At 50.1% G+C, this 27,841-nt stretch overlaps 1 protein-coding gene across 1 annotated transcript; it reads right to left on the minus strand.

Moving 5' to 3' along the window:
- On the minus strand, nucleotides 1-27,841 carry LITAF (lipopolysaccharide induced TNF factor). The gene is made up of 4 exons (XM_032392198.1): nucleotides 27,786-27,841; nucleotides 7,499-7,723; nucleotides 4,705-4,861; nucleotides 1-1,613 (listed from the first exon to the last, which is right to left on the minus strand). Exons 2-4 carry the CDS (start codon nucleotides 7,716-7,718, stop codon nucleotides 1,505-1,507), a joined length of 486 nt encoding a protein of 161 aa, XP_032248089.1. The 5' UTR covers nucleotides 7,719-7,723; nucleotides 27,786-27,841; the 3' UTR covers nucleotides 1-1,504.

Genomic DNA, 27,841 nt, shown 5'->3' on the forward strand with positions numbered 1-27,841 from the left:
TGATAAATAGTTCACTGAGTGAACCAAAGACTTTATTTTTTCAAAAGCAGATAACACCAAAGTACTATGTAGTATCCGTATTTGTTGCAAAAATAATTACTGGAACTTTCAAAACATCGAATGAATAAGCTGGATCACTGGTTACAACTATAATTTTCGGCCAATATACAGATTTTCGTTCCAGATCTAGGCTGGATTTCTACATATTATTATTCACATGCATTCCCTGTGCCTATTTATTATCAAAACGGGGACTCTCGAGGAAGTCGAGCCCAGCTTTATCTTGATTTTGGAGATGACGCAGCAGCTAACCGAGAACTCTGGCTTGTTGATTGAGTCCTAGAAATCATGTCTTCTGATGTCCTACAACAAATTCTATTTCTGAAAAATAAAATCAGAATTTAGATTCCTTTGAAGCGTCAGGTCCCCAAGCTCTCCAGCACCATGATACGCAGATGTGCTCACCCTGTGCGTTCCTCTGTCTCTCTAAACACACCACTGGGTTTCCCAAAGAGGTCCCCCTTGAAGAGTCCCATTACAGATGTTTTTAAGAACCGCACTAAACCCAAGTAGAGGCAGTGGATAAAAGGATAAAATTATCCATTGCTTTTTCTGTTAAGGACCAAAAAAAAAAGAATGCATTGATCAATAGGAAGTGGTAGCAATCATATGGTTAAGAAAAATGGTTCTATAAATCCCTCCTTTCAAAATTAAGACGAAAAGGAGGTCAGAAAAAACGGTTGTTAAGACAAACAATTCCTCTAGAAGAAAAAAAGCCCTTCCCCGGAAGGGGCTGAGGATCTGGTGCCGAGAATGGGGTTGCGGGGCGGGGGGCAGGTCCCCGGTAAGAGCCAGCCCTGCATCTCCAGCTCACATGTAGGACCTCGTGGGTGGGAAGAGCTCCCCCTGGCACTTAAAAAAGGAATGTATAAAGTAAAGTGAATTTGTGTGCTAATGAAAAGCCCACAGTGACAGGCTCTGAGAGCCAAGCCCTTCGCCGATGAGGCAAAGATTTTTGTCACCAGAAATGGGAACAGGTGGACGGACGCAGGCACTAAAGGCGGGGTCGGCCGTATTTGGGCCAGAACAGTCTCGAAAAATAAGGCAACCTGTGGCTTCTCAGCTTGAGACCTCCCCCCAGAAAGGCCCACGGAGGCAAGAAGTGAAGCCAGCCGATGGCCAATCGCCAGAAGATATTCCGATGGGGCAACAGTCAGTTAGGTGGGGATGACTTGGCGACACGGTAGGCGGGAACCAGCACTCGAGGTGAATGTCTTTGCATGTCCTGTGCACAACTCCAAGCAGCAATCTCTGGGGTTCTGGAGGAGGTGTGTTACTTTTGCGATATTTTTTTCCCCCAAAAGAAGACACGAAGGTGAAGCCCCTGGAGAGATGCGGCTACCGAGGTGGGACCACCCCCACACACACACACCAGGGGCAGGACGGGGTGAGAGGCGGAGAGCGCTTCCGGCAGCATGCGGCGCCCTGCAGGTCGGGCCGAGCCCTACAAGCGCTTGTAGGTGCCCAGGAGAGCTTTGCAGTTGGGACAGTAGTGGTCCACGTCCTGCAGGGCGTCCACACAGAAGGGGATGAAGCAGCAACCTGCTATGCACCTGGAGGACAAAAACAGACACAGAGCGTGTCACCCTCTGTCACAGTTGTGGATGGCGGCCACCATAGGCGGCCGTCCTAAGCCCACAGGAACTCTGGTTCTGACCGTCCTTAGGACCAGGGTCTTTGCAGGTGTCATGAATGATCTCAAGATGGGATCGTCCTGGAAGATCCAGGGGGGCTCCCTCAACTCAAAGACTGATGTCCTTACAAGAAGAGGAGGGGATACACAGAAAGACAGGGAGGGATAAAGGCCACGTGATGATGCAGGCAGAGACTGAAGTCTTGCAGCCACGAGCCAAGGACCCTAGAGTCTCCACCCGAGGGAGCACAGCACCTTGACTGTGGACTTGTGTTGCGGCTTCCAAAATTGTGAGAGAATAGATTTGTATTGTTTGAAGCCGCCACGTTTGTGGTTATCTGTCACGGCAACAAATACAGCAACCCACGCCGAGCCTGTTCTCTCAAGACAGACCGTCCTGGGGGTATTTTCAACTCTTGGGGCATGCCAGCATCTTTCAGTCTTAGATTGGGGTCAGTGACCTTCTTGTGTCAAGGGCCAGATGGTACATATTTTAGGCTACATGGACCTTGTTCTGCCAAAACCGCCATAGATAATCTGTAAACAGTGTGGTATGTTCCCATAGAACTAAAATGGGCTGGATTTGGCCCCAGGGTTGTAGTTTGCTAACCCCGGTGTCTAGACTGATTATTCTTCCATATGGAGAGGGCGCTTCTTACGGTAACCACCAAACAAAATTCCCCAAATAACATCTCTTAATCTACATAATCCATTATCCGTGCACCCAGGTAGGAGTTTCAGACAGCCTGTGGTAGAATAAGAAATAGATCTGGTCTCTGTCCCCAGTTCCTGGCAATTAGCTCCAAAAGTCTGGGAATTTCCTGAGTGACCGGAGTGAGTGCCTTCCGTTATTCAAAACAAGCCCCTTTCAATCACACCTGATTTTATGCTAATAAGGCGACCAGGGCAGGGTCCCTGCCTTAGGATAGGGCTGGTCACCAAAAAGATCCTTGGTTTGTGGTTCCAAGGTTAGAAGTTTCAGCCCCAGCCACAGACCTCAGGGAGGGGACAGGCGCTGGGGTCAGGTTATAAAAACACTTGAACAACTATATTTGGAGCGCTTCAGGATTGGTAACCGCATCCTCGTGCCAAGAGAGCGGTAACACCCCAGGTCCACAGGGACACAAGCTCTTGCACTGGGAACCCTTCTTGACCTCATCCTCTGTCCCTCTTCATCAAGCTGTTGCTCATGTGTGTCCTTCATAATAAACTGGTAAATGTAAATAAAGTGCTTTCCTGAGTTCTGTGAGCTGCTCTAGCAAATTAGCAAACTGGAAGAAGGGATGGTAGGACCCTCAATTTATAGCTGGTTGTCAGAAATCCGGGTGGCCCGAGGCTTGCGACTCGCATCTCTACTGGGGGGCAGTCTAGGGCACTGGGTCCTTAAGCCGTGGGCTCTGCACTAACTCCAAGTAGTGTCAGAACTGAATGGAATCACCAGACACCCAGCTGCTGTTGGAGAGCTAGACGGTATCAGAAAACACCCCCACAGCCTTACAACAAATGTTGGTCCAAATTTAGTTAAAAATCAACATTTTATAACGCAAGCATGGGGAATATAATCCGTAACACTGTCATAACTTGACAGGGCGACAGATGGTTAACAAGACCTATCATGGTGATTTTATAATGTATAAAAATATCGAATCACTATCTTGTAGGTCTGAAACTGATATACTATTGCATGTCAATTATGATTCAGTTAAAAAAAAAAAACAAAAAAACAAGTTACAGGAAGACAATGATTTACATAAAGGAGAAACAGGATACAGCCTGATGAGGAAACAACCTCATGCAAAAAACTTCCTCCTACTGCCTAAGTTTACCCAAATTCAAGTAAGGGCGCCTCAGTGCATTAGCACTAAACCTTACCGCACGCTTACGAATACAAACAGAGCTCCGAGCTACGAGCTGTGGGACACACATATTCACTTATTTTGTCCTCAACAACCCCCCTGGGCGGGGGCATTACTACCTCCAGTTTTCAGAGGAGGGAACTGGAGCACAGAGAGGTGAAGTCACTTGCCCACAGTCACACAGCAGTGAGAGGTAGGACTTGAACCCACAACGCCACGTGAAGGGAAGAAAAGGAGGGAGGGATAGAAAAGCTGCCTCGATTTGAGAGCTAGATCAGCAGAGGCTGACATTCAAGAGTTCTCATCCTGTCTTTCCCTGGTTTCCAAGATTAAAAAAAAAAAAAAAATGCTTTTTAATAAAATGTCCAAGGACGATGAGCTTTTATTTCACATTTTTGGTCCAGGGACTGAAGAGGTCAGCCTTCACTGCAGTCCCGTGGGCAGGACAGGGAATCCAGTGCCAAGAAACCTGTCTGCTCTCCTTTCTACCCCCACTGAACATGTGTCCTCAAGGAAGCTAAGCTCTTTGGGGCTTTGCGCCTCCCTTCGAAATAAAGAAGAGAAATATCATTCTTTCTTAGGCTAAGCCACAAACAGGAACAAGCCAGTTGTACAAGAGGCCAGGGCTCCTAAAAGAGAAATGCACAGACACTGTTTCCTTCGAGGGAGAAAACAGAGCCAGGAATAAGGCGATTGCCTTTATCTGTTTGGGGAAAAAAAATAAATAAATAAACTGTGCTTCCTCAAATTTCTCCCAGAACAAAAACTATGATCTCTTTCAGTATAATACCCTTGGGGCAGACATAAAGACACACTTTCCCTGTGTAGACCATGGGAAAAATACTCGGGGTCCTAAAAGGATAAGAAGTGTTGAAGAGATGACTGTGAAGTATTTTAATGTGCAAGTTGTTCAAAGCTTCTCTCACAGTCGGGCAAACATTATTATTTAGGTCGTGAAATTCTTCAAGAAAAAGAAAGAAAGAAAAAGACATTCCTCAGAATGTTGATTTTTAACTAAGACTGATGCCGGGGCTGCTGTGCTTGCCCTACACGCAGGGAGTGGTCTGAGTGGCACAGATAGATGTGCTGCGGTGGAGAAATCCTGCAAGAGAGGAACGAGGAGGAGCCTGGGAGCCGAGTGGGCCCCGGACTTACCCCAGCAGGCACAGGCTCCCGCAGGAGAGCCAGGTGAGGGCGCCGGCGTTATAGGACAGCTGAGTCACGATCACCTTGTTGCAGGAAGGACAGCACATCTGGACCGGACGGTCGAAAAAGGAGACAGGCCGCTGCACATACACGGTCTGCACAGCAACTGCGGGAACAGGTAGGGGCGATCGGTGAATGGGGAAAGCATCCGTCAGACAACCGGGGGGGGGGCCGGTCTCCACGGGGGACTGGCCCACCCACCGTTCACGAGAGCCAAAGAGGGGGAGCCACCCAAGTGTCCATGGGTGAGCAAACGGATAAGCATGATGGGGGCTGGCCAGACAGTGGCGTCTCGCTCGGCCTCAAAAGGACATTCTGCCCCACGTTACAACACGGCCGAACCTTCGGGACATGACACTGAGGGACGTAAGCCAGCCACAGGACACACACAGCAGGATTTCACGTATATGAGGCACCCGGATCATCCAATTCACAGACAGAGAAGAGACGGTGGCACCAGGGGCTGGGAGAGAGGCAGGGGGGTAACGGGGAGCTGCTGTTTGGCATGTATAGAATTTCCGTGATTACAAGATTTAAAAAGTTCTAGAAAGGGGAGGGGGTTGGGAGGATGGGTTAGCCCGGTGATGGGTATTAAAGAGGGCATGTTCTGCACGGAGCACTGGGTGTTATACGCAAACAATGAATCATGGAACACTACAATCAAAAACTGGTGATGTAATATATGGTGGTTAACATAACAATAAAAAAGTAAAAAAAAAAAGGTTCTAGAAAGGGATGGTGGTGATGATTGCACAACAATGTGAATGTGCTTGTTAATGCCACTCAACTGTACCCCGAGAGACACTTCTGGTGATCAATTTGACGGGACGTGTATTTTACCAAAACAGTGGCAGATTTCCAGCATTATCATTTGGGGGGCTCTCCACGCCCCGACCTCCCCCCCATGTGAGATGGGGAGAAGTTCCTGGAGCTGGGATTTGGCTCAGCACGACCAGGCTTTCGAACCCACTGACCACGGAATCGGGTGGGGAGTTTACTGCTGATGCAGGTTCCTTCCCCCCCGGCCCCCCCGCCCCCCCAGCCAGGACAGGAGGAGTCAGCAGGTCCGGGGCAAGGTCCCCAGAAGGCTCTTTCAGCAACCTGTGTGGTTCCACGAAGGTGGTCTGCAGATGGTAACTCCAGAAATGGCGATATGACGGGGTTTTAGCCTCAATTATCTTCATCCATAGATTAGTGGTTGCCAGGGGCAGGGGGGATGGGGTTTCTTTCTGGGGTGGTGGAAAGAGTCTGGAATGAGTGCTGATGCTTGCGCTCTGTAACTATACTGACCGCACCGAATCAGACACCTTGAAAGACTAAACTCCAGGGGACGGGAATTATATCTCCGTAACGCTTTTATTTTTAAAAATGGAAGTAATAGGGTTGTTGCCAGGATTCCATAAGATAAGGATAGTAAAGCAGCTCACACTCCAGGTCATGGCGAGCCCTTGATTACACAGTTCGTTCATTTCACATGGGGCTCTTGACTAAGTCCAACACCCAGTGGTAAGGCTGGTATTTACTGAGCCCGGGGACGCTGGCCCAGGCTTTGCAAGGAGTCTGGGAATTGAGCTGACACATGAAATGAGTACATAAAATCGTGCTAAAAAGAGAAAACGGTAAGAAAAACTCGTACAGGCGTTCACAGCCACCAGAGGAGAGCCTGGAGTGATATAAATCATGAAGTCCTTAGCATTCAGAATGTTTTTGGGTTTTGGCAAAGTTGTTTGAGCTCGTATTTCTGTCAAAGTGACTTCCTTCTGTTCCTTTCTGTGGTGCTGGAATGCCATTTCTATAATCTATGTGTTAGGGGAAATTCATTGTTGTCCAAGCCAACAGAACTTAATACTCCTAGAAAGACTCTCCTTCCAGAAAAGCAGTATTTAAGCATACTTGACCACTCACATGTAAACTGTATTAAAGTCTTTTTTTTTTTTTTTGGTGCAATAAATTATTGATCAGAGCATGATCAGTCTGAAGTCACCTTGTTCTCTTCTACCTGAAGGGGTCAAAGTTACTTGAACACGACGACAATAGCTCACTTTTATCAAAGGATTACTCATAGAACTTTATTTCATCTGAACAACCCACTGATGGAGGCACTTGATGAACCCTATTTTATAGGTGGGGAAACTGAGGCACCAGGCGGTCAGGCGAACCCAGGCAGTCTGACTCACGGGCCTACTCTCTGAGCTGGCGATTCCTCCCTCCTTGGCTGCTGGGGATGCTGAATCAGCTACACACCTGGGCACACCTGGGTGGCAGGAAGTCCCAGGGGGCAAGGCCACAAAGAAGTTGCTGGAAGGCAGGGAAGCCACGCAGGCGTGGGCTGGGCCAGTGTCTGCTCACCAGCTCCTAACTCCTGGCTGCTTCTTCTCCCCCCACTCCCACTGCAGCCCTGGCCTCAGCAGGAAGGGTGGGGCCCCTTAAAAGCCCACTCCCATTGCCCAGTTTCTCTGGGATTGTTGGTGGGCCTGTGGTTAGCACAAAGGGTCGCTTTGCGGCCGACCTGGGAGAGCTCATAAACTGCTTTGTTAGGGAAAAGATGTGAGCCCCCGAGGTGTGGAACCCAGAAGACTAGATGGGACACGTTCCAGGACGAGGGGTCTAGCCGGACTGACCGGCACTTGGCTTAGACCCTTAAGCAGACGCGCTTCCGTGGCTCCCCTGATTCTCGCAGGGTCCCCAAGGCCAGGGTGGAGGGCCAAGGAGAGGTAAGGGGGGTGCAGGGGGTGGCACGTACTTGCATTGGGGTTGGGGCCGGGCATGGGCTGCGTGTAGTAGGCAGGCGGATTCATGCCCTTGCCGTCCGGGCCGGTCACCAGCCCTGTGGTCGGCCCCGGCACGAGGGCAGGAGGCATGGGGAAGTAACTGTTGACGGCCACTGTCTCGTCATAGGATGGGGGTGCGGTGGGCACCGAGGAAGGCCCGGCGGCCGCCTGGTAAGATCCTGGAACAGACATTTTACCTAAAGCAAAACCAGAAGACACGGGATCAGAAATGCGAGTGACACCCCCCTCTCCCTCTCCCTTTTCCACCCGAATCTTCCAATTTCTACCGGACAAACAGAAAACATGAAGACAAGGCTTGTGTCCAGCCTTGTCAAAAGCCAGAAAGGGAGCTAATGTCCCTCCCAGACCCAAGAATGATCACCCTAACAAGGGATTCCCTAAATGAAGCTAAAAGGTAAATACTTACAACCCCAAATCATCAAAACCTAGAAAAATGCCATGGGCACACATCACCCCACTTAGAGCAGAAGCTTTTCTTCTTCACACTTGAAAAGGACCAAGTAACAATGGCCTGCCTTTCACATGGAGCATTGTCTGCTTCTTTTTAACCACTGTGGTTTTTACTAAAAGCATTTTAGGGGCGCCTGGGTGGCTCAGTCGTTAAGCGTCTGCCTTCGGCTCAGGTCATGGTCCCAGGGTCCTGGGATTGAGCCCCACATCGGGCTCCCTGCTCAGCGGGAAGCCTGCTTCTCCCTCTCCCACTCCCCCTGCTTGTGTTCCCTCTCTCGCTGTGTCTCTGTCAAATAAATAAATAAAATCTTTAAAAAATAAAAAAAATAAAAGCATTTTAGGTGCCGGAAAAGACAAAGGCATTCAAACTCAACCACAGACTAGGAAGGCAGAGACGGACACACGGTGTGATGCCATTTACATCCAGAAGCAGGCAGAATGAGTCACGGGCCAGAAGTCAGGGAAGCGGTTGTTCCTGGAGGGGTGGGGAGTGGAGGCTGGAAGGGAGGGGTGCGGGGGTCTTCTAAGGGGCCGCTCCTGTGCTTTTTCTTCACCTGGGGGCGGTCACATGGTGTGCACACTACGTGAACATCCAAGTGGGACAATTACAATGTGTGCACTTTTCTATTTGTATGTTATAGTTTTAAAAAGTAAACATGGGGCGCCTGGGTGGCTCAGTTGTTAAGCATCTACCTTCAGCTCAGGTCATGATCCCAGGGTCCTGGGATCGAGCCCCACATCGGGCTCCCTGCTCAGCAGGAAGCCTGCTTCTCCCTCTCCCACTCCCCCTGCTTGTGTTCCCTCTCTCGCTGTATCTCTCTCTGTCAAATAAATAAAATCTTTAAAAACACACACACACACACACACACACACACACACACGCTGGCTCCCATTTCGAGAAAGGAGTATCGGAGCCAGGCATATATTTCCTTTTGTGAGGGCAAAGAAAGGGTCCCCCCCCATTCCCGCTCCAACCCCCCCCCCCGGTGGGGGTAGAGCTGATGCCCGCCTAGAATTACGTGGCCGGTACCCAGGGTGTGTTCCTGTTGCAGCCCTGTGCACAGCAGCCCCAGCCCCGGGGCGGCTGGAAGACACAGTGCGGCCCTTGTGTCACCGTGTTTTTCTAAAGGGGCAGGGCTACTGCAGCCTTAGAAGATCCATTCAAACCTGCCTCAGGAGAAATGGGGAAATGAGCTCCCAGGGCGGCGTGCCACGGTCCTGCCGCCTCTTCCCCCCCCACACTCTGCCTCGTCTTTGGGAACCCATGAGAAGCGGAGGCAGCAATTAATTCTGCCGCGGGGAGAAGGGGAGACTCCTTCGAGGAAGCTCTCTGTCTTTAAGCAGAGACGGAAAGAGATTTCTCTGGGGGAAGAGAGGACAGGGGATTTCGGAGGGGAAAGAGAAGCATGGGAAAGTGGACACATGTCAAAGAGAGTCAATAAATAAAGCTAGACAGGTTGGGGCCGGGCTGTAGGAAATCTGAAAGCCCTATGGAGGTATTTGGGATTTACTGTGTAAGTCTGCCCGCTGGAACCTTGTGGAAGAATGGAAATGTTCTCCATCTGGGCTGTCCGATATGGTTGCCCAGCACCCCCCCCCCAACACTCAGCCACTGGCATTCAGTGTGGCCTCTGGGACCCAGGAATTGAATTTTTACATTGTATTTCAAGGTTACATGATTTAAAATTTAAAATCCAGGGGCGCCTGGGTGGCTCAGTTGGTTAAGCGTCCGACTCTCGATTTCGGCTCAGGTCATGGTCTCAGGGTCGTGAGATCCCACCCGACGTTGGGCTCTGCACTCAGCACGGAGTCTGCTTAAGATTCTCTCCCTCTCTCTCTGCCCCTTGGTCCCACTCGCATACTCTCTCCCTCTCTTAAAAAAAAAATTAAACAAATCTAATACACCATGCAATTACTGGAAAATTCTATAAGCTTACAGAAACTTAAGTTTTCCCACCTTTCCGAGGGGCACCTTGGCTATATGAATCTACTTTTCCAACAGCAAACGTCATGGGCTCTGAATCTAGATCAAACGTTTCTGACAAAATACTAGCATCCAATTTGGGATATGACGTCAACATAAAATACACCCTGGATTTTGAGAAATTGTAAAACATTCACGTGAAATATTTCATTCGTAATTTTTTTATACTGGCAATGATAACATTTTAGATAAGTGAAGTTAAGTAAAACGCATTGTTGCAATTCCTTTCACCCGTTTTTGTATTTTTTAAAAACATGGCTACTAAGAAATGTTTAAACTACCCACGTGGCTCACACTTTCCTGCTTCTACAGGACGGCAGAACAATGGAACACGGGGAGTCATGGAAGGTTATAGAGAAGAGGAAAGGTCCAACCCTAGAAAGCATAGATGAAGCAGGTCTGTTGGAGCAAGAGGCAAACCTTGGAAGGGCCCTGGCTGTGGAGGGGGGGGATGGTGGGTGGCGGCCACATCCAAGTCTGCGGGGACAGTTAATCAGGAGGAAGGCAGAAGGGGAGCTGACGAGATCGCAGGGCATCTTTGTGCAAACGGGTCCCGGGTATAAAAATGAGAAAACGATTGTGCAAAGTGGTTATACAATGTTGTCAGTTTCCTCTGACAGACGGGAACGGAAAAGCAGAAGGAAGAAGGGAGGCAGCCCCAGGACACTTCTTCACCAGGCTCACCCCCCCGAAGCTGGCTGATGTTCCTTCCCCAGGAACACCGCCCCCCCCACCCCTGCCCCCAGCTGCCGCTTCTGGCCCCACCAGACTCCAGGTGGGGGCCGGCCGCCTCCCTCGGTGCGCTGGAGGAATTCACGACCTCTCCGAACGTCAAGGACTCGCTGTCCCTTCCTGTTTCAGGAAAGGCAGACCCCCAGCTGCCTACACAATTTATTATGAAAACTGACTCACAGCAGAAAACCGCAAGGGCCGAAAACACCGGGGCGGACAGAGGGCCTAAAATAGTACGGTGTGCTGTGGTGGCTAGTGGACAGCTCTGGGAGGGGAAAGGAGACCTTGGAGTGCCCCAAATTGTGCAGAAAAAAAAAGCCTGGGTCAAACCGCTGGGAAACAATGACTCAACTCGGAAGCCGAATCCCTCCCCTTCAGAACCACTGCTCCCTCCTCCAAAAGTGACCCAAGGCAGCTGAGTCTGTTGTCCAGAGCGGACATGAGGTGCTGGGGGGGCGGGGGGGCTCCTTTCCTCTCAAGGAAGGAAAGGCCTGCGCTTCTGGAAATCAAGGCCGGCCTGCTTAGCACACGAGCATCCTGGTCTCGTGGCCGCAGCCTAGTTTCTGAACTTGAGGACCCTGCCTCTCGGGAACATTGATTTTGTCCCAAACAGCCTCGTAAACAACGCTTAGGATGCTGAAAAGGAACAAGAGCGGCGGGCTAGGGGAGTGAAAACAAAACAAAACCCGTAGGCAGCTGGTTTGAAGGCTTTTCTAAATAAATTCCACAGCCTCCCTTCCCCAGGCCCCAGGCCAGGAAATGCCACTTCGCTCATTCCTCCTGCTCTTTCTTCTTCTCCCCACACTCCCCCCGCAACCATTTCAACTGGGCTTCCCCAGGGGGGCAGGGGGCCCAGCTAGCCACCCACCGCGCCGCCCCCTCCGGGAGGGTCTGCTCTACCTGCCGCCACCTCCTGGTCCTTGCCCCCCAAGGCAGAACTCTTCAAGGGGGGCAAAGAGCCCCCCTCCCTCCCACCCCCACTCGCACAAATATGCGCGTGCGCACACACACACACACAGATAGATGCACCTACAGATACACACACACACAGTCCACTGTCCCCAGAGAACCCTTGTCCCTCCAGATCAGGCCACCGATGTGCTGAGGTGCGAGCACAATTCCATCTAATACCTGTGCTCCTTTTCCTGGGACAAAGAGGAAAGCATCTTGCAGTTCAGCAGAAGAGCAAAGCCATAGTTTTGCCACCGAAAAGCGCGGCCTCGAGCGCCCCTTCTGTGGCCCTGGGCGGTTGGCTGGGACAGCCAGGTTGTCATAGTTACAGGGAGCCTCCAGCGGAGGAATAAAGGAGCCAACGAGGGGGTCTCCTTCCTCCCTCCCCACTTGTTTAACTTTGTTATTAGGCCCCCGAGAGTAGTTTTTCTTGACTGCCCGTTTAAAAGAACTCGTTAAAGGCGATTCTCCATCCACCTTCCCCCGCGCATCCCCACAGAGATGAAGGAAATGCTCATCAGGGTTGGGGAGCTCCGTGTTCCCCACCTCAGAATGGCTCTGCCATGACTTCCAAATCCACAGGGAGGCATTCCAAACTCACCGTTCAAATCAGAAAATGTGACCAGGGCAGCCCCACAGGCCCTACACCCCGGAGACCGTGCTCAGCCCAACACCCTGCAGCTACCATCCTGAATCTATGAAGACTTAGGGAACTGGGGGCCCTGCGTTTCCATGCTGCGCTGAGGCCCCAGGTCATGAAGCCCAGGGTGACCACAGGCCACGGGAAAGGAGGCATGCCTAATGCACAGAGAAGCATTTCTAATACAAGAAGGGCTGGAGGCGGACCTGGAAATTGGCCTACGACCAGCCGCAGGATCCTGGCCCCCACTTTCTCACCTGTCAATGTGCCACTTGGAATTTTGGGGCCCCTAGCTGAAAACTCCCTTTGTTCCAAGTCTCCACAATTTCCTCAGTGAGAGATTCTCTCTCTCTTTTTTTTCCACATTTTTTCTTTAATCCACTTTTTTTATTATTATTATTATGTTATGTTAATCACCACACATGACATCATTAGTTTTTGATGTAGTGTTCCATGATTCATTGTTTGCGTGTAACACCCAGTACTCCATGCAGAACGTGCCCTCTTTAATACCCATCACCAGGCTAACCCATTCCCCCACCCCTTCCCCTCTAGAATCCTCAGTTTGTTTTTCAGAGTCCATAGTCTCTCATGGTTCGAGAGATTCTCTCTTAAATGGGCAGTGAGGGGTGTAAGGATATTTAATCCTGGGCTTACGGGACTGAATCCCGGGAGTAGCTTCACTCGTCAAACCTGGGTACAGAACAGGATTTCTGTCTTGTTTTCATTATAGCTGCCTCCACCCCCCCACCCTTGCCCCCAAGGAGAAAAATAAAATTATATTTAAATTTAATTAATTAATTTAAATATAATTTAATTTCTGCCTAACAAGAGAAAACGAAATACTAAGAAATAAGATTTCGTTGGATAGGGTTGAGTTTTGGAGGCCACACACTACTGTAATATCTAAGACTTGTTTTTTCTTTCTTTCTTTCTTTTTTTTTTTAAACCTCGCCCCTCCCCCCAAACTGACTTCCATTCCCCTGGGTCCCCGCTGAGAGAATGGGGGAGAGAGGTGTGGAATGAGGTATTTGGGTGCCAATGAATTTCTTAAATCACTGATATTTGTTCCTTCAGTATTCCCAAAATGTGTCTCCCCTTTGCTTGCCATCATAAATGCAACTGTCTGAACAAATTTTAACCTTTTACTGACTGAGGTCTGAGGTCCCTTACATCTGTATATTCTTTTCCAACCATGCTCAGCTCTCTCACGATTTAACCTAATGAGCCACAACCAAGGGAGATGGGCAGGGTGAAGGTGACCAGCCCGGGGAGCGCTCCCCTCTGCCGAATGGGGCCAAGCAGGATGGGACTGGCTGGGGTCACTCCTCTGAGTCTTGAATCTGCATCGAATCTGCTGGATTCTCACATAGGAAGAAACTGAAGGGTGCTAAGGGTACCAGATAACCAGGCTGTTTAAACCATACTTGGGAATCTGAGTCCAGAGGTCCTGGTCTGAGCAAAATCCTATCCCCGTCAACTACTCCCCGCCCCCACCCCAGGTTCACAGCTGCATTAAGATGAACCATAACGGGCTCTTACTTTGCAGCACCAGGCTCTGTAATTCACATCCTCACGCGTGTCATCCCATGTGGTCCTCACACCGCTGAGCGGATTATTGTTATCATTATCCCAACTCACACAGGGAGAAACTGGGGCCCAGAGAGGTTAAGCTGCGTGTCCAAAGTCACAAAGATGGAGGAGGCATGGCTAGGGTTTGCACCCACATCCGGTGGACCCCGGGCTGCTTTTGACCTCACCGAACACCTCCGAGGCCAGGAGATGCAGATACAATCAACAGCCTTGTTTTGCACACCTTACCCCTAAATGAAACGTGAAAATATGGGAGCAACACACTGGAACGCCTTTCTCTCTCTCTGCCTCTCTTACACGTGTAAAAAGATGCATGTCCTGCAGACTCTCATGGCACACACTCAAGACAGGGAGAAAAAATACCTATTATGGATTCCAACTAATTTTGTCACTGATGACTTTGTGAATTAAAACAATCTGTTTCTTGGGGTGCCTGGATGGCTCAGTGGGTTAAGCAACCAACTCTTGGTTTCGTTCGGCTCAGGTCATGATCTCTGGGTCCTGCGATCGAGCCCTGCATTCAGCGGGGAGTCTGCTTGGGATTCTCTCTCTCCCTCTGCCACCCCCCGCCAAAATAAATGAATCTTTAAAAAAACGATCTGCTTCTCTAATAAGGATCAGGGGGCCAGGACCTTAGTATCAACCAAAGGTAGACATCCACACACAAAGCTCTTCCTTCTCGTTCTGGAGGAAAGACACACAGAAGGGGAAGATCCCAGAACCTCCCAGAGATCTAACGTGGGCGCGAAGCTGCATATTTAAGGGACTTCATGGTGCCGGGCGTCTCCGCCACCTGCTCTTAACACCTGGGGTGGGAAAGGCAAAGGCCCCTTGCTAGTGGAGTCTCAGAGCAGCTCAGCCTCAGCCTTTTAAGTATTGCTCTGTTGAAAGAGAAGCAGTGTCCTCAAAATGCTGGAGAGAAGTCACACTGTCAGGCCCGGCAATCCTCACATCCTGAGCTGATATTAATGAACGGGGCCTGAGACCTCGGGACACTGCAACAATCCCAGAGAGGCCCCGCTTTCAGCAACAGATCTGCTCCTAAAACGTTCAGCCTGAACAGTCTCAGAATTCCCTGGAACACCCAAGTCGGGGCTGCTATTCTGGGCATTTCCCATTGCTCTGAGGATCATCTTTCCAGTTCTGTGCCCGCACAGATGTGCTTTCGGGGTTTACCGAGCCAAGCCCAGCAGCGCTCTCTGCCCGGAATCCTCAATTCCCGGGGAAGGGTCTGCACCTCTGGGAGGTCTGGAGACGGCTGGCAGACCAGCCTTACCACCACTGCACAGTTGGCCCCAAGAGATCTCCAGGCGAATCTCGAAAACGTGATGCTGCAGGGAGGGAAGACCACATAGGGTATGAGTCCATTTCCTTGAAACGCCCGAAACAGGTGCATCCAGACACAGAAGGCCAGCAGTCAGTGCTGGCCAGGGGCTGGAGGGAGGGTGTGGAGAGGAAATGGGGGGCTGTTAAGTGGTACAGGTTAAGTGGGGTGATGAAAATGTTCTGGAACTAGATTGAGGTGGTGTTTGCACAACACTGGGACGTGCTACACACCACTGAACTGCATACTCTGAAATGGTGAGTTTTATGCTATGTGAGCTTCACCTCAATCACAAAGGGGGAAAATAAAGGCTTTGCTAGAAATCTCCAGTCTCTGTGTCACAAGCCAAGGCCGGCAATTTGAGCCTCCAAACTCTACTAGACTTAGTTCAGCCCATCCTGGAGCCCCATTTACCTAAGCCCAAAACCTCTGGGGTCCTTCTGACATGCCCAGTGCCCCCAAGACAAGAATGACTGAAGATCCTGGGTTGCCTGGGATGGAGGGGGTTCCCAGGGCACCATGAACCCCTACGCCTACCCCACCTCCCACGTCACCACCCACTACACTGCACGTCTGTGATGCGTCCACAGCCCGGCTTAGATGTCCCCGGACACGTCCCAGGCATGCTCTTTCCACTGCCCTTGGTGTCCTTCCTTCCCAACGGGCTGCAAATTCCTCTCACCTGTCCTATCCCCGCTTGTGCATCACCCCCCCCAAGAAGCGATCTCAGGGGAGAATTAATCCCCGCTTGAACCTCTCTACACAGTGCAGAGATCAAGGGCACAGGGTCTGTAGCCAGACTGCCTCTGGTCAGATGGCATGCCTCATGGCATGACTTTGGTGCCTCGGTTATCCCACCCATAAAATGGAGACACTAGTAGTGTCTTAGGGCTCTTGGGAGGATTCAATGAGTCCCCTTGTGAAAAGCACCCAGAGCAATGAGGGGCACAGAAGCAGTGAGTATGTGTTAGCTGTGACCAAGATGTGTTTCTCCACCAAACTTGTCACAGAGCACTTTTCTTTACTTGTCTGGCTTCCGGATCAGTCTGTGGGCCCGAATGAAATTTATTAAAATCCACATCCCTAGCACCTACAACTAGGCTCAAAACACCATGGGTACTTTACAGGGTGACCCACCAGGATGGAGGGGCTTCCCTGGATATGGGATTTTGGGGCTCACCCCAGGCAACCCAGGACACGCTGGTCACCGTGACACTTCCAACAAATGTGGGTAGAACACCAGACCCATCTTGGATGGTATCAAGATCTGGAAGCAGACGTAAATGGGAGGGTCTTCCCCTAACACCTCAATTTAGAAGCTGAGAACGTTTCTGCAGGAAGATGTTTATACAATGACAAGCCTCAGGAACAGATGGTCTCCTGGTTCAGCTCAAGGTAACGGGAGTATTTGGCCCAAGTGTCACCAAACACGCTCCAGAACTAGAATCACTTAATTGGGTCTGAAATCCTTCATTTCCTCCAGGATTTCTGAGAAGAGTGGTATTTCTCAACAGGGTACCCCGGGATGTCAAGGCAGGAGATCGAGTCAAGATGTGGGTGGGAAAGGGAAATGTTTAGGTGTGCAAACATGAACAAGACAGAATGAGAAAGAAAAAAAAAAAAACCCACAATCTCTGAACCTCAAGATGGGCTCTCTCTACTCCTCGATGTAAGTTTCTGACGCTGTTGGTATCCCCGCTCTGCAGAAGGGGCTCCTGGTTCTGGCTGGGGTTACCCAAGAGAGTGAGGGGTTCATCCTGCGACAGGAGCATCTGTTCAAAATGCGGACTCATGAGCAGGCTCCTCGCTGCTGTCACCCCAGACTCAGAAACACCTGCCCCTCCACGTTCGTTACCTGGTCCTTGGTGTGGCTCTTGAGCCCCTTGACCCACATGGATGGTGTGTCATCCATTCTCCAGAAATGGCAGTCTGTCCTTTTTTCATGGTGTCAAGAAAACTCAGAGGCTCTAACTATCCTGTACCCCAAGATGCCAGAAACATCAGCATCTCCTGCTGCCAGGTGTGGACAGAAAAGGGGGGGACACAGTTCACATCTGTGCTGGCATCTCCATCCTCAGCGCCTCTTTATAATTGGCAGGGACGGAAGGGGTACTCTTGGCAGATGAGGGACTTAAGGCGTCAGTCATTTTTCCTGCCCACTCCCATCCCTTTTTTTTTTTTAGATTTTATTTATTTGAGAGAGAGTGAGAGAGAGAGCAAGAGAGCACACAAACAGGGGGAGGGGTAGAAGGAGAGGGAGAAGCATACTCCCCGCTGCGCAGGGAGCCTGATGCGGGGCTCGATCCCAGGACCCCGGGATCACGACCCGAGCTGAAGGCAGACGCTTAACCGGCTGAGCCCCCTGGGCACCCCTCCCATTCTGATGAGATGACCAACAGGCAGCCCCCAAAGCAAAGAAGCACAGAGAGATGATGCCTGATGCTGAGAGGTCTCGTTGGGCAATGGTAGAAGACACGACCGGCTTCACTGCAGAATCCAACCAGGAGCTGAGCTGATGGGGAATCAGAGGCCACAGCCACCACCGAGCTCGGGGACGGTACAGGTGGGCCTGGTGGGTTTCCAGAAACCCCTGCATGCAGGCCCCGGTCATTTACAAGAGTGGGTAGGCACCACCCATGTCTCAGGGGTCACTAGGAATGGCTCAGACTACGGCCTGGCCTGCTGAAGACCCACTGATGATCACGAGACAAGAGAAGACACGGAAGGATGGGAACAGGCAGGGCACGGAGAGGGAAATGGAAGAGCTCAAAAGTCAAGGTGATGGAATGTATTTTAAGATGATGGAATCTAGAGGCAGGTCGAATTGTTTAAGAACAGAAACTCTGGAACTAATAAGCTCCCTTGGTTCAAAGGCCCAACTCTGCCACTTCTAGGATGTGTGAACTTGGGAGAGTTGCTCGACTTCTCTGTGCCTTGGTGTCCTCATCTGGAAAATGGGCTAATAGTAGCCATACCTCAGAGGGGGCAAGTGGATGTGCTCAGAATCCTGGGCACGTGCTAATGACCTGCAGGGAAGCAGACAAGGACCAGGGAGGGGATCGCTTGCCCACAGTGGCCCAGAGGTTTCACTGCCAAGATCCAAGCACAGACCCCACTGCACCCCGTGCTCCGGTTCTGGGGCCATGACCCACCTGAAATAGCGCCCCCTAGAGTCGTCCACATCCTAATCCCCAGAACGTGTGAGTGTGTGAGCGTGGTGCCTTAAACAGCTCTGCTTCAGTTAAGAGATAAGGGGACCGTCCCGAGTTCCTGGTGGGCCCAATGTCACCACAGGCTCCTCATAAGAGGGAGGCAGGAGGGCCTGAGAAAAGAGGAGGTGCTCCCCTACCGGCTTTGAAACCGGAGCAAGGAGCTGCAAGCCAAGAAACGCAGGTGCCCCTGGAAGCCAGGAAAGGCCGGGAGATGGATTTTCCCCTAGAGCCTCCAGAAGGAACGCGACACCTTGATTTTAACCCAGGGACACCCATTTTGGACTTCTGACCTCCAGACCCGGGAGATAATGGACTTGTGTGACTTGAGCCGCTGAGCTTGTGGTCATTGGTTGTCCTCCCTCCCACGTGGGGCCCCCACGCCTCTGCCCCCTGCAGACCCGACTCCCTCAACCTCCCATCCAAAATACCCAGGCCCGTCCACCTGCCCTCAATCCAGAAGGAGCCCTTCTCTGGCTCAAACTTCATTTAACCGTGTTGAGTGTGGCCAGCTGGGCATGCCCCGCCATCTCCCCGGGGACTCTGGCCCAATAGTGTCCCCCACCTGCCAATCCCACCTCTCAGCTGGCTCCCTCCTAAGAGCTCTATGATGGCTCAAATCCTTCCTTACCAAAATGTAAAAAGAAATACCCCTCTTCCCTCAGCCTGGGTGCTCAGCCCCTCTGGCTCCCTGCTTTTCTTCCTCATCCCCAGGTTCACTACCCCCACCCCCACTGGCCTCATTCCTCCCTCAGCCATGACCCCACTAAGCCCACTTTCTATTTCTTGTTCTCCTCTCCCCAGGCTGGAGGGTCTTCCTCTCATTTGGCCCAGCCCTGCACCTCTGTATCCTTCAGGGGGTGCTCCTTCCCCACCAGCCCTCCCCCAAAAAGGCTCCCAGGGACCCAGGGGTCTGCACCCACTCCTCAACCGCACACTCAAGCTGACCCTGGGTCATCACAAGCAAAAAGACGCTCATCTCGCTCGAGGAAAGGCAGGTAAAATGGCACAGAGACAGAGTCAAGCTTAGTATCAGTGAGAAGTCACATGGACACCATGCACCTGCTGATATGATGGGGTGAAAAGTGCACTTCGGCTCTGTGGTCTTCCTCCCCCAAACCCTCAACCTCAGGCTCATCATGAGAGTAACATCAGACAAACCCAGACTCTCTACAGAGGACTGGGAGAGTACTCCTCAAAACTGCCAAGGTCACAGAAAATAAGGAAAGTCTGAGAAACTGTCACAGACCAGAAGAGAATGGGACATAACTAAATACAATGCAGCATCCTGGATTAGATCCTGGAACAGAGTCCAGTAGAATAAAAGTTCTTCCTCTGAGTTCAAATAGTCTGGAATTGGTTAAGAGTCCGGGACACCAATGTCAGTTTCGTAGTCATGACAAACACACCCTGATGACCCTAGACGTTTACAGTGGGGGAAACTGGATGGGAAAGCTTCTGTGCTAACTTTGCAACTTTTCTGTAAATATGCAATGAAAGCATCTTCCAAAATGTAACGTGCATCGGTCCATTGACCCAGCAGTTCCTCTTCTAGGTATTTATAGTCGCGCTATCCCATGCATGGGTGAAGTGACAAATGATGAGCACACAAGGGTATCGCCTATCTATCTATCGGCAGGGGACGGGGCAGATCCGTGACGGCCCATCCAGGCCAAGGGAATAGTACACAACCATCAAAACAGAACAAGCAAGAGTTTTATGTGTGGAAATGCATTTCTTAGATGCATTGAAAAAATGCATGAAAAAAGCCCCAACAGTGTTCATAGCAGGCCATCATTTGGGTATAAGAAAGAAGGATATATATATCACCTTATAGAATATGCATAAAATGTCTCCAAAAGGATATATAAGAAACTGGTAACAGCGGCTGTCTACGAGCAGGGGAGGGGGCAGACTGGGAGATGCAGTGGGAAGGACACTCTTCACTTACACTCTGCTGATCTTTTGTATACTGAGCCATAGCAATAAAAAATTAAATTAAGAAGAAATTCAATAAAATAGATTTATTAAATACAGCTTATTAAATTTATATGACTCAGTATTTATTAATCATAACATATTTACAATTAAATGACATAAATTAAAAATGAACCTGTATCTGCCCTCCCCAGCCCAGCCTCCCATGTACTTTCACCTGTGGGTGAAATGACATCATTACAGCCCTTTGTCCCTTGAACCATCTCACGTTGCTGCTCAGCACCTGGCCCTTAGCCCCTCCCTGAGTGTTTGCAGAGTGATTAAAGCTTCTGATTACTTCTGTTTAGTGAGATGTGTAAACAATTATTCTCACTACATCATCCCCAAATTTGTACCAACAGCATCCTATTTACCAAAATAAAGTTCTTCTCTTTGAATTTTGTGCTATGACCCATTTTTCATGCAGGGGGTTCTGAAGGCTGGTGGTTTATATGGGACTGGGGATACATGGACTCTCCCTCACCGGCCTTAAGGAATCCCTCTGGGGAGGCAAAGTCAACCAACATGGGGGAGATATGGGAACAGACCCAAAGGGGAAACTGAGTCTAGATTCTAAGGCAAGTGGAGGGTCTAGAGGGGACACAGGCAAGGGCAGGTCAGGGGTGGGGGGAACAGCATGGCTGAATGCACAGAAACAGGCACACCTGTGTCCTATGGGGAGGCGGGTGGCAGTTGGCCAGGAGGGTGGGGTCGGATCACAGGAGCCTTCCCACCACCAAGGGCCTCCCTGGCCCAGGCAAGGTGCGTGCCAGGCTGGACCTTTCAGGGAGGGACCCCACACAAGGGTTCTGCTTAATTAACCAGCAGCCCAAGAGCAACTTGAAAACCCCCCTTAAAATATTCAACTCCTGCCAAGACAGAGAGTTAGATTCTAAAAATAAGCCTCAAAACGTAGAACACCAGGAGAAACCAACCCCGGCAGAAGCCTCGCAGCAACTCCCATCAGTGTAAACACACATCAGAGGCCCAATGGTCCATAGCCAAGGGGGTCCCTCTCCCCGCATCATGTCTGAACTCTAGCCTCATAACTTCTGCTACTGCTTTATTCTGACTGGAAGCTTCCTGCAGCATCCCTCCCCAAAAAGTATCCGAACTATTTTCTAATATCAATCCCATATTTCTCTCTGCTTCCTTAAAGTCTACAAAAAATAAGAAGATGGCGCCTGGGTCGGCATCTGGTGGTTCTGTGCTATCCCAGACCGCGGAAGGTCCAGACTGGGGCTGCTGGTTAACTAACCACCCCTGCCTTTACTGTGCCAAAGCCTCTCAGCATGGGAAACCAGCACCCACTGTGTAAGAACTCTATGCAAAGTAAGAGCTCCTGGTTTCCTTGGGTGCCTTCTATGAGTAAGGTAAACACGTTTGGGCGTCTGCCTTGATGATAAATATCTGTGTTACTTGGAAGTCTTCTATTTGCTTATTTCCTCAATTCTGGCTATATTCCAGTTGACTGCGGGGATTATAACTGTCATGTCTTTGAAAATTATGGGAAACATCCGCCTCGCCTTTAGCAAGATTTCAGGTGAGAACGGGGTGGTAAATGTTACCTACTGAGGTCTCTTAAAGCCTGCCCCCATGCCCCTGGCCGAGCCTACACAATCCAGCCCTCTACAACATACGCCTTCCTCGTGCATCCTAATTGCATCCTGTCTGCAAGTTAGATTCTGTCTCCCTACCTGGACCACATTACACCTCCCCGGGGCAAGGGCTGGGTTCTACACTTCTCCCGGGTCCCCACGGGGCTTTGGGAGAGCTATGCCCACACTACATCCTTGTAGAACTGAGATTTTACAAACATACACAGCACATATACCCCATATACGATGGCAATATCTATCGTGCAAGCATTTTATAAGTGCGTATTTTTTAAATACAGAAGACAAATCTTCCTTACAGAATTCCAAATGGTGTGTGTCAATACCCCTCCCTCCAGGGGGTGGAGCTTAGTCTCTCCACCCCTTTGCTGGGGTGGGCTGGATTTAGTATCTTGCTATTAAGGGACAGTCTACAAAAAGACAAAGACAGGAACTCGACAATGGGCAAACCTGGCAACCACCACCTCAACCTAATGAAGAAGGTTCAGATTATTAGCAATGTCTTGTGGATATCAGGTACCCCCTGATGTCATGAGAAAGGCATTTCACCTCCATGCCAATTCTTCCCCTGCCCATGAGAAAAACACCAGACAAACCCAATCTGAGGGAAATTCTACAAAATCTCTGACCGGTACTCCTCAAGAAGTCATGGAAACAAGACTGAGACATTGTGAGACCAGAGGATGCTGGGAAAAGGTGTTAAAATGCCATGTGGTACCCAGGATGGAAACTTGGTACAGACAAAGGGAGTCAGGGGCGCCTGGGTGGCTCAGTTGGTTGAGCAACTGCCTTCGGCTCAGGTCATGATCCCAGGATCCTGGGATCGAGCCCCGCATAGGGCTCCCTGCTCGGCGGGAGGCCTGCTTCTCCCTCTCCCACTCCCCTTGCTTGTGTTACCTCTCTCACTGTCTCTCTCTCTGTCAATTAAATAAATAAATAAAATCTTAAAAAAAAAAGAAAAAGAAAAAGAAAAAGGAAGTCAGGGGAAAAACGGGTGAACTCCAAAATAGAATCTGGAGTTTTGTTAATGGCGAGGCACCAATGTCAGTTCCTTGGTTTGAGGGTACTGTGGGGATGACGCGCAACAGTGTTAACAACAGAAACTCCCTGTGCTGGCTACAACTTTCCTGCAAACTCAAAACTAAACTATAAGGTGAACGAGGGCAGGCAGGTCTCACCCAAAGACATTCAAGTTCAATTTTAAAACACAAAAAATTTTTTAAAGGTGTTGTTGTTGTTGTTTTTTAAGAAAGCATTTTTTTTAAGGGTATTTTGGTTAAATGCAAAAGATGAAGTGAAGCCAGTTTCTGTGACCAGGGTTTCTAATTATTTCTAATTGGGGAGATTAAAGAGAAAAAAAGAAAGAAAAAGATATCCCCAAACGTAAGCAATGTACAGGCCTTGAGGTTTAAGGAATCTCCAAAACCCCTCCCAGCTGGATGCACAAGGATGCCTGGCCTAGGATCTGTACCCCTCCCTTAAAACATGGATTTCAAAACTCTCACAATGGTTTTAAACACATGTGGGTGATAAACTCTTCTAAAAATACATCAGATCAACACAGAAAAGGGCAAGGCCTTCAGGGAGAAGATAAAGCAGCTTTTTCACCACCAACTTAATCCTCCTTCTTAAAATCAGTTCTTTCAAGGAGAGAAAAGGAAGATTATTCACTTCTACTCCCTGCCCCCACCCTCCAGCCCCAGAGAAGCAACCCAGAGACCAGCTCCCAATATTGGAATATTCACATCACTGAAATGACCCTAGGGGAAAAGGGATTCCTTCAGCAAAAAAAGAAAAAGGTGGGGGGGGGGCTGCAAAGGGCATTCCTGCAAATGGTCCCCGACGCCTAAGAAAACAGCCCTGTTTGTACACAAGGTGGAGAACCAGCTGGGAAGGCCAAAAAGATCTGGTCTTTTGCGATCTCTGGAGAAAAATGCTCTTTCAATAATGTGAACATAAGTGAAATCTGATTATAAAAACTCTAAGGAACTATCTAGCTTGTACATGTATTAAATCGAATATTGCTCAAAATTCTTAAACTAAGGGCCACTAGCTAGCAAACTTGAAAATACAAAGATACTGCAATGCTGTTTTTGTTATAATGGAATTTAACTTGCCCACGGTTCCGGAAAATGTCTCAGGCGAATGGTGCTTTCTAAACTCTAAATTAGTAAGGAGGAAGAATTTAGACAAAAGTGGAAAATGGGATCTCCAGCCCTCTTCGGGAAAGGAAGTGAGAAAACACTACGACAGCTCTTGGGCTAGCTGCCCTCAAACAAATTCAAATTTGGTATACCTCAATAAAAACACCGGAGCTCATAGGAAATATTTCAGAGAAATTATTTTCAAATACCATCTTCTGAATTCTGTCTGTTTCCACAGGGTGACATGTCCCACAAATCAAAGATAAAGTTACCACAGTCTGAGAGCCAGGTTCAAAGATGGCGTAAGTACAAATTACAGTGATTTGCGGGATGGAAAATCCTTCCACTGGGGAGGTGGGCTGCTCCCCCGGAATCAGAGAGGGCGACTTCCCTCTGGATTCCTGGTGAAACCACATCCGCAAGTTTCCACAGGAATGATGGGTTTTGATGAAGCGGCACAATGAGAACATTAACAGGACTGCATCAGGATACAAATTGTATGTACCCAGATTGTAGCTTCGGATAAACAGGCACCATGATAAAAGATCAAGCTGCGGAACAAACAAGGAAAGCTGATGCTAGCTGTTTGGTTCACAGGCTGAGATTATGCCCAATCTTCTTTACCTTCCATGCTTTCTGCAATAGTGTTATTTTTTATATAACTTTCAAAAAACATCAATGCATCACCTACAAATAACCTCCCCAGACTCAAGGTTAAGGCAAGGCAATGCTGAGCTCTTAAATTTACTCCAGGAACACTGTCAATTCTAAAGGTCCATGAGCTAAGTAGCTGAAATTCTCCATTCTTTTCTCTCAAGTTAACACCTATAAAGAAGAAAGTAATAAAGGAGGGAGTGCCTCGGACTTTTAGGATCCCGGTGAATGAACTTCCGACCTACTACAGGTGAGCAGAGAACCACCACACAAACACCCTCAATATTTCCTTTCTTCTGTTTTTTTTTTTTTTTAAGATTTTATTTTTAAGTAATCTCTCCACCCAACATGGGACTTGAACTCACAACCCTGAGATCCTGAGTTGCACGCTATACTGACTGAGCCAGCCAGGCAGTCCTCTGTCCGTGTCTTAAATCCTATGAAATTACACACAGTCCTACTAAAATAATCTGCACCCGAGGGACAACTACATTAGCCAAGGAAGCGTTCACAGCAGCCCAGAACAGCAACAGAGGCTCAAACAGTAAGAAGAAATTGCGGGGACCTACGAAAAGCACCACTTTGAGCATAAGTAACAATTTTAATGTTAAGAAAACACCAATTGAGTTCAGAACAGACCAGTGCAGGCCAACTGGGCAACAAAGACACCATAAACACGTCTGTACTAGAGAAAGGCAGAGTTAAGGAGGTCTGTTTGCCTGATGAGATGGACCACCTCTCCCACTGGGCTGTTTTCATTGCTGTAAAAGCAAAAAGAAATACAGGACAACACGTAATGCCAAGGTTCTAGGACTTCCTCTTATGAGTCTCCTGTCTTCCACCATCACTGTAGCTCTGGGTTGATTCATCTTTGGTGGAAGAATTTTAAGTCCCAGGTGGGCACCGGCCCATTCTTAGAGTGGTATTAATACACACCTCCAATCAGCGTGGGTGGTTAACAGCAAGAATATATACTGCTGATCTCCTTGAAAATTAACTTAGGCTGGAAATGCCTTCTGGCTCCTTCCCTCCCCGCGGCTTCCCTTTTATGGTCCAACCCTTGTCTTGTCTGTGCCTCCTCTGAAGCTTTGCCGAGACCCTTCTGCTCCTTTGGAATGCTGCTCACCATGTCTACATGCCCCTTCTGCCACATAAACTCAGGCCTCGGCTTTGCTACTAAACCCACTGTGGCTATCTTGGCTCCTCGCTCACACCTCCCTCCTTTCCACTCCCCTCAAGCTCTTTCCACAAATTAGAGAACACTGACTTTTTTGCCTGCATGTGTTTCCACTTTCGACCCACAGCATAAACCCCTCAGGGCCTGGAGCCATTTCTTCTGTGTCCTTTAAAGGGCAAGGGTAGCACTTTGTTTCCCCACAGCCAGCCCATAAAAGGGACTGAAGGAGCAAAGGGAGGTATACTCACCAAACTATCTAGTATTTTAGAGACCTCAGAAATTGATCCTCCATCTCAGATCGATCACCCAGTCACTTCATCCACAAAAACATTACAAGGATATTTTCCAAATGTGAATAAGAGCATCTATTATCAATGCCTTAAAGTAAGAGGAAAACAGTAAAGAGGGAAGATGGGCCTCCCGCATAGGAGAGCTACAATTAATGTTTCTTAGAGAGGCTGGTGCACATTCAGATCCCAGACAAAGGCTGGCTTAGAGGTAAGCCAAGTGCAGCAGGAGATGTTATTCCATGCCAGGTAGAACAAGTCACCTGCTCTCTGGATTCTGATCCAACTGTGACAAAACCAAACACGGTGGTGGAGTCCCAGACACCAGCTCATTCCTCTCTTTACAATGGCATCCAGGTTAGTCCCATTTTAAAAGAACCACCCTGAAAAGGCTGGGGGTGGGGTCAGGAAGGTAAGTGAGGCAGTCAAGCATACACTAATGCAAACCATGTCCTTCCTTACAAGGGCCCCAGGGGAACCTCAGGGCCAACCTGCCTTCCAGGCAGCCCCTGAACCAGCACCAGCCCACCAGGCCAAAGGGAGGGATTTATCCCTCTTGGGAAGACGGGTGGGAGAGTCTAACCTGAGGGGTTAAGAAGGGAAGGCCCGTGGCTTCCAGAAACTGGGTTTCCCAAACACCAAAGGTCAGTCCAACAGGTAATGACATCAGCCCCATGAATCAGAAGCACAAAGGCGACGAGAAAACTAGTGAAGGTCCAACTGGCCTGATCCCTGGAATGTACCGCCCCTTCCAGAATATGCCCATTTCCCCAACCCCTGACCTTGACCAGGAGGTGCGGACACAACACCCACCCCACTGCCCAGATGCATACTGACCTGGAGAACAGAGGGGAGGAGGCCACCTGCCAGGCTTGGCGGGGGAGGGGGGATGTCCACCTCTGCCACAGGTTCCCCAGCCGGTGCCACCCGCATCCAGGCGGCACCGGCAGTGGGCGGGTCTGGGCCGACCCCTGCACTCACCCGGTGCCCACCTTAACTCGCGGAGAGGGGATCTAGCCAGGGCCAAGACTCCCTTCGCGCTCTGTCCGGATTTTCACCTCTCGGGGGCTCCCTAGCCTTCCCCCCCCACCGCCCCGCGGTGTCCACAAAGGCACCCGCTGAGGGTGGCGGGGCGAAAAGCGCAGATAACAGCGCGGCCCTTAGAAGCCGAATTTCTGGGACCGGCGTCCGGAAATTCTTTCGGACTACCCCAGAACGGGCGATGGACCCACTCGCGGGAGCAGGGCCGGAACCCATCCCGTGCCCCGGCTCCGGCGGGCCCCGCGCGGCACATCTCGGCGGGACCCCTACGCCCTCCAGCCCGCCTCGACTCCCGGGGCCCGCCGGGGTCCCCGCCGCCGCGACCGGCGCGATGCCGCGGGTCTCCCGGCTTCGACTGCTCCCGAGCCCGGGGCCAGTGCTCGCGCCGCCGAGACCGGCTCCCGCGCGGGCCGCCGCGCCCCCCACCAGCGCCCGCGCCCGCGCCCGCGCTGCACTCACCGCCGCCGGCGCCACCAGTAGAGCCAGGAGGTCTGAGCGCGCGGCGCTGGGGAGCC

This window comes from Phoca vitulina, unplaced genomic scaffold (assembly GCF_004348235.1).
Source record: "Phoca vitulina isolate PV1807 unplaced genomic scaffold, GSC_HSeal_1.0 scaffold66, whole genome shotgun sequence".
Taxonomy (NCBI): Eukaryota; Metazoa; Chordata; class Mammalia; order Carnivora; family Phocidae; genus Phoca; species Phoca vitulina.

Excerpts from the sequence above, each read along its gene's own strand:
- LITAF (XM_032392198.1), bottom strand. The coding sequence starts at position 7,718 with ATGTCTGTTCCAGGATCTTACCAGGCGGCCGCCGGGCCTTCCTCGGTG. Across the intron at positions 4,862-7,498 it reads CGGCCCCAACCCCAATGCAA|TTGCTGTGCAGACCGTGTAT; the intron begins GTACGTGCCACC and ends CTGTTCCCGCAG. Across the intron at positions 1,614-4,704 it reads GGGAGCCTGTGCCTGCTGGG|GTGCATAGCAGGTTGCTGCT; the intron begins GTAAGTCCGGGG and ends TTTGTCCTCCAG.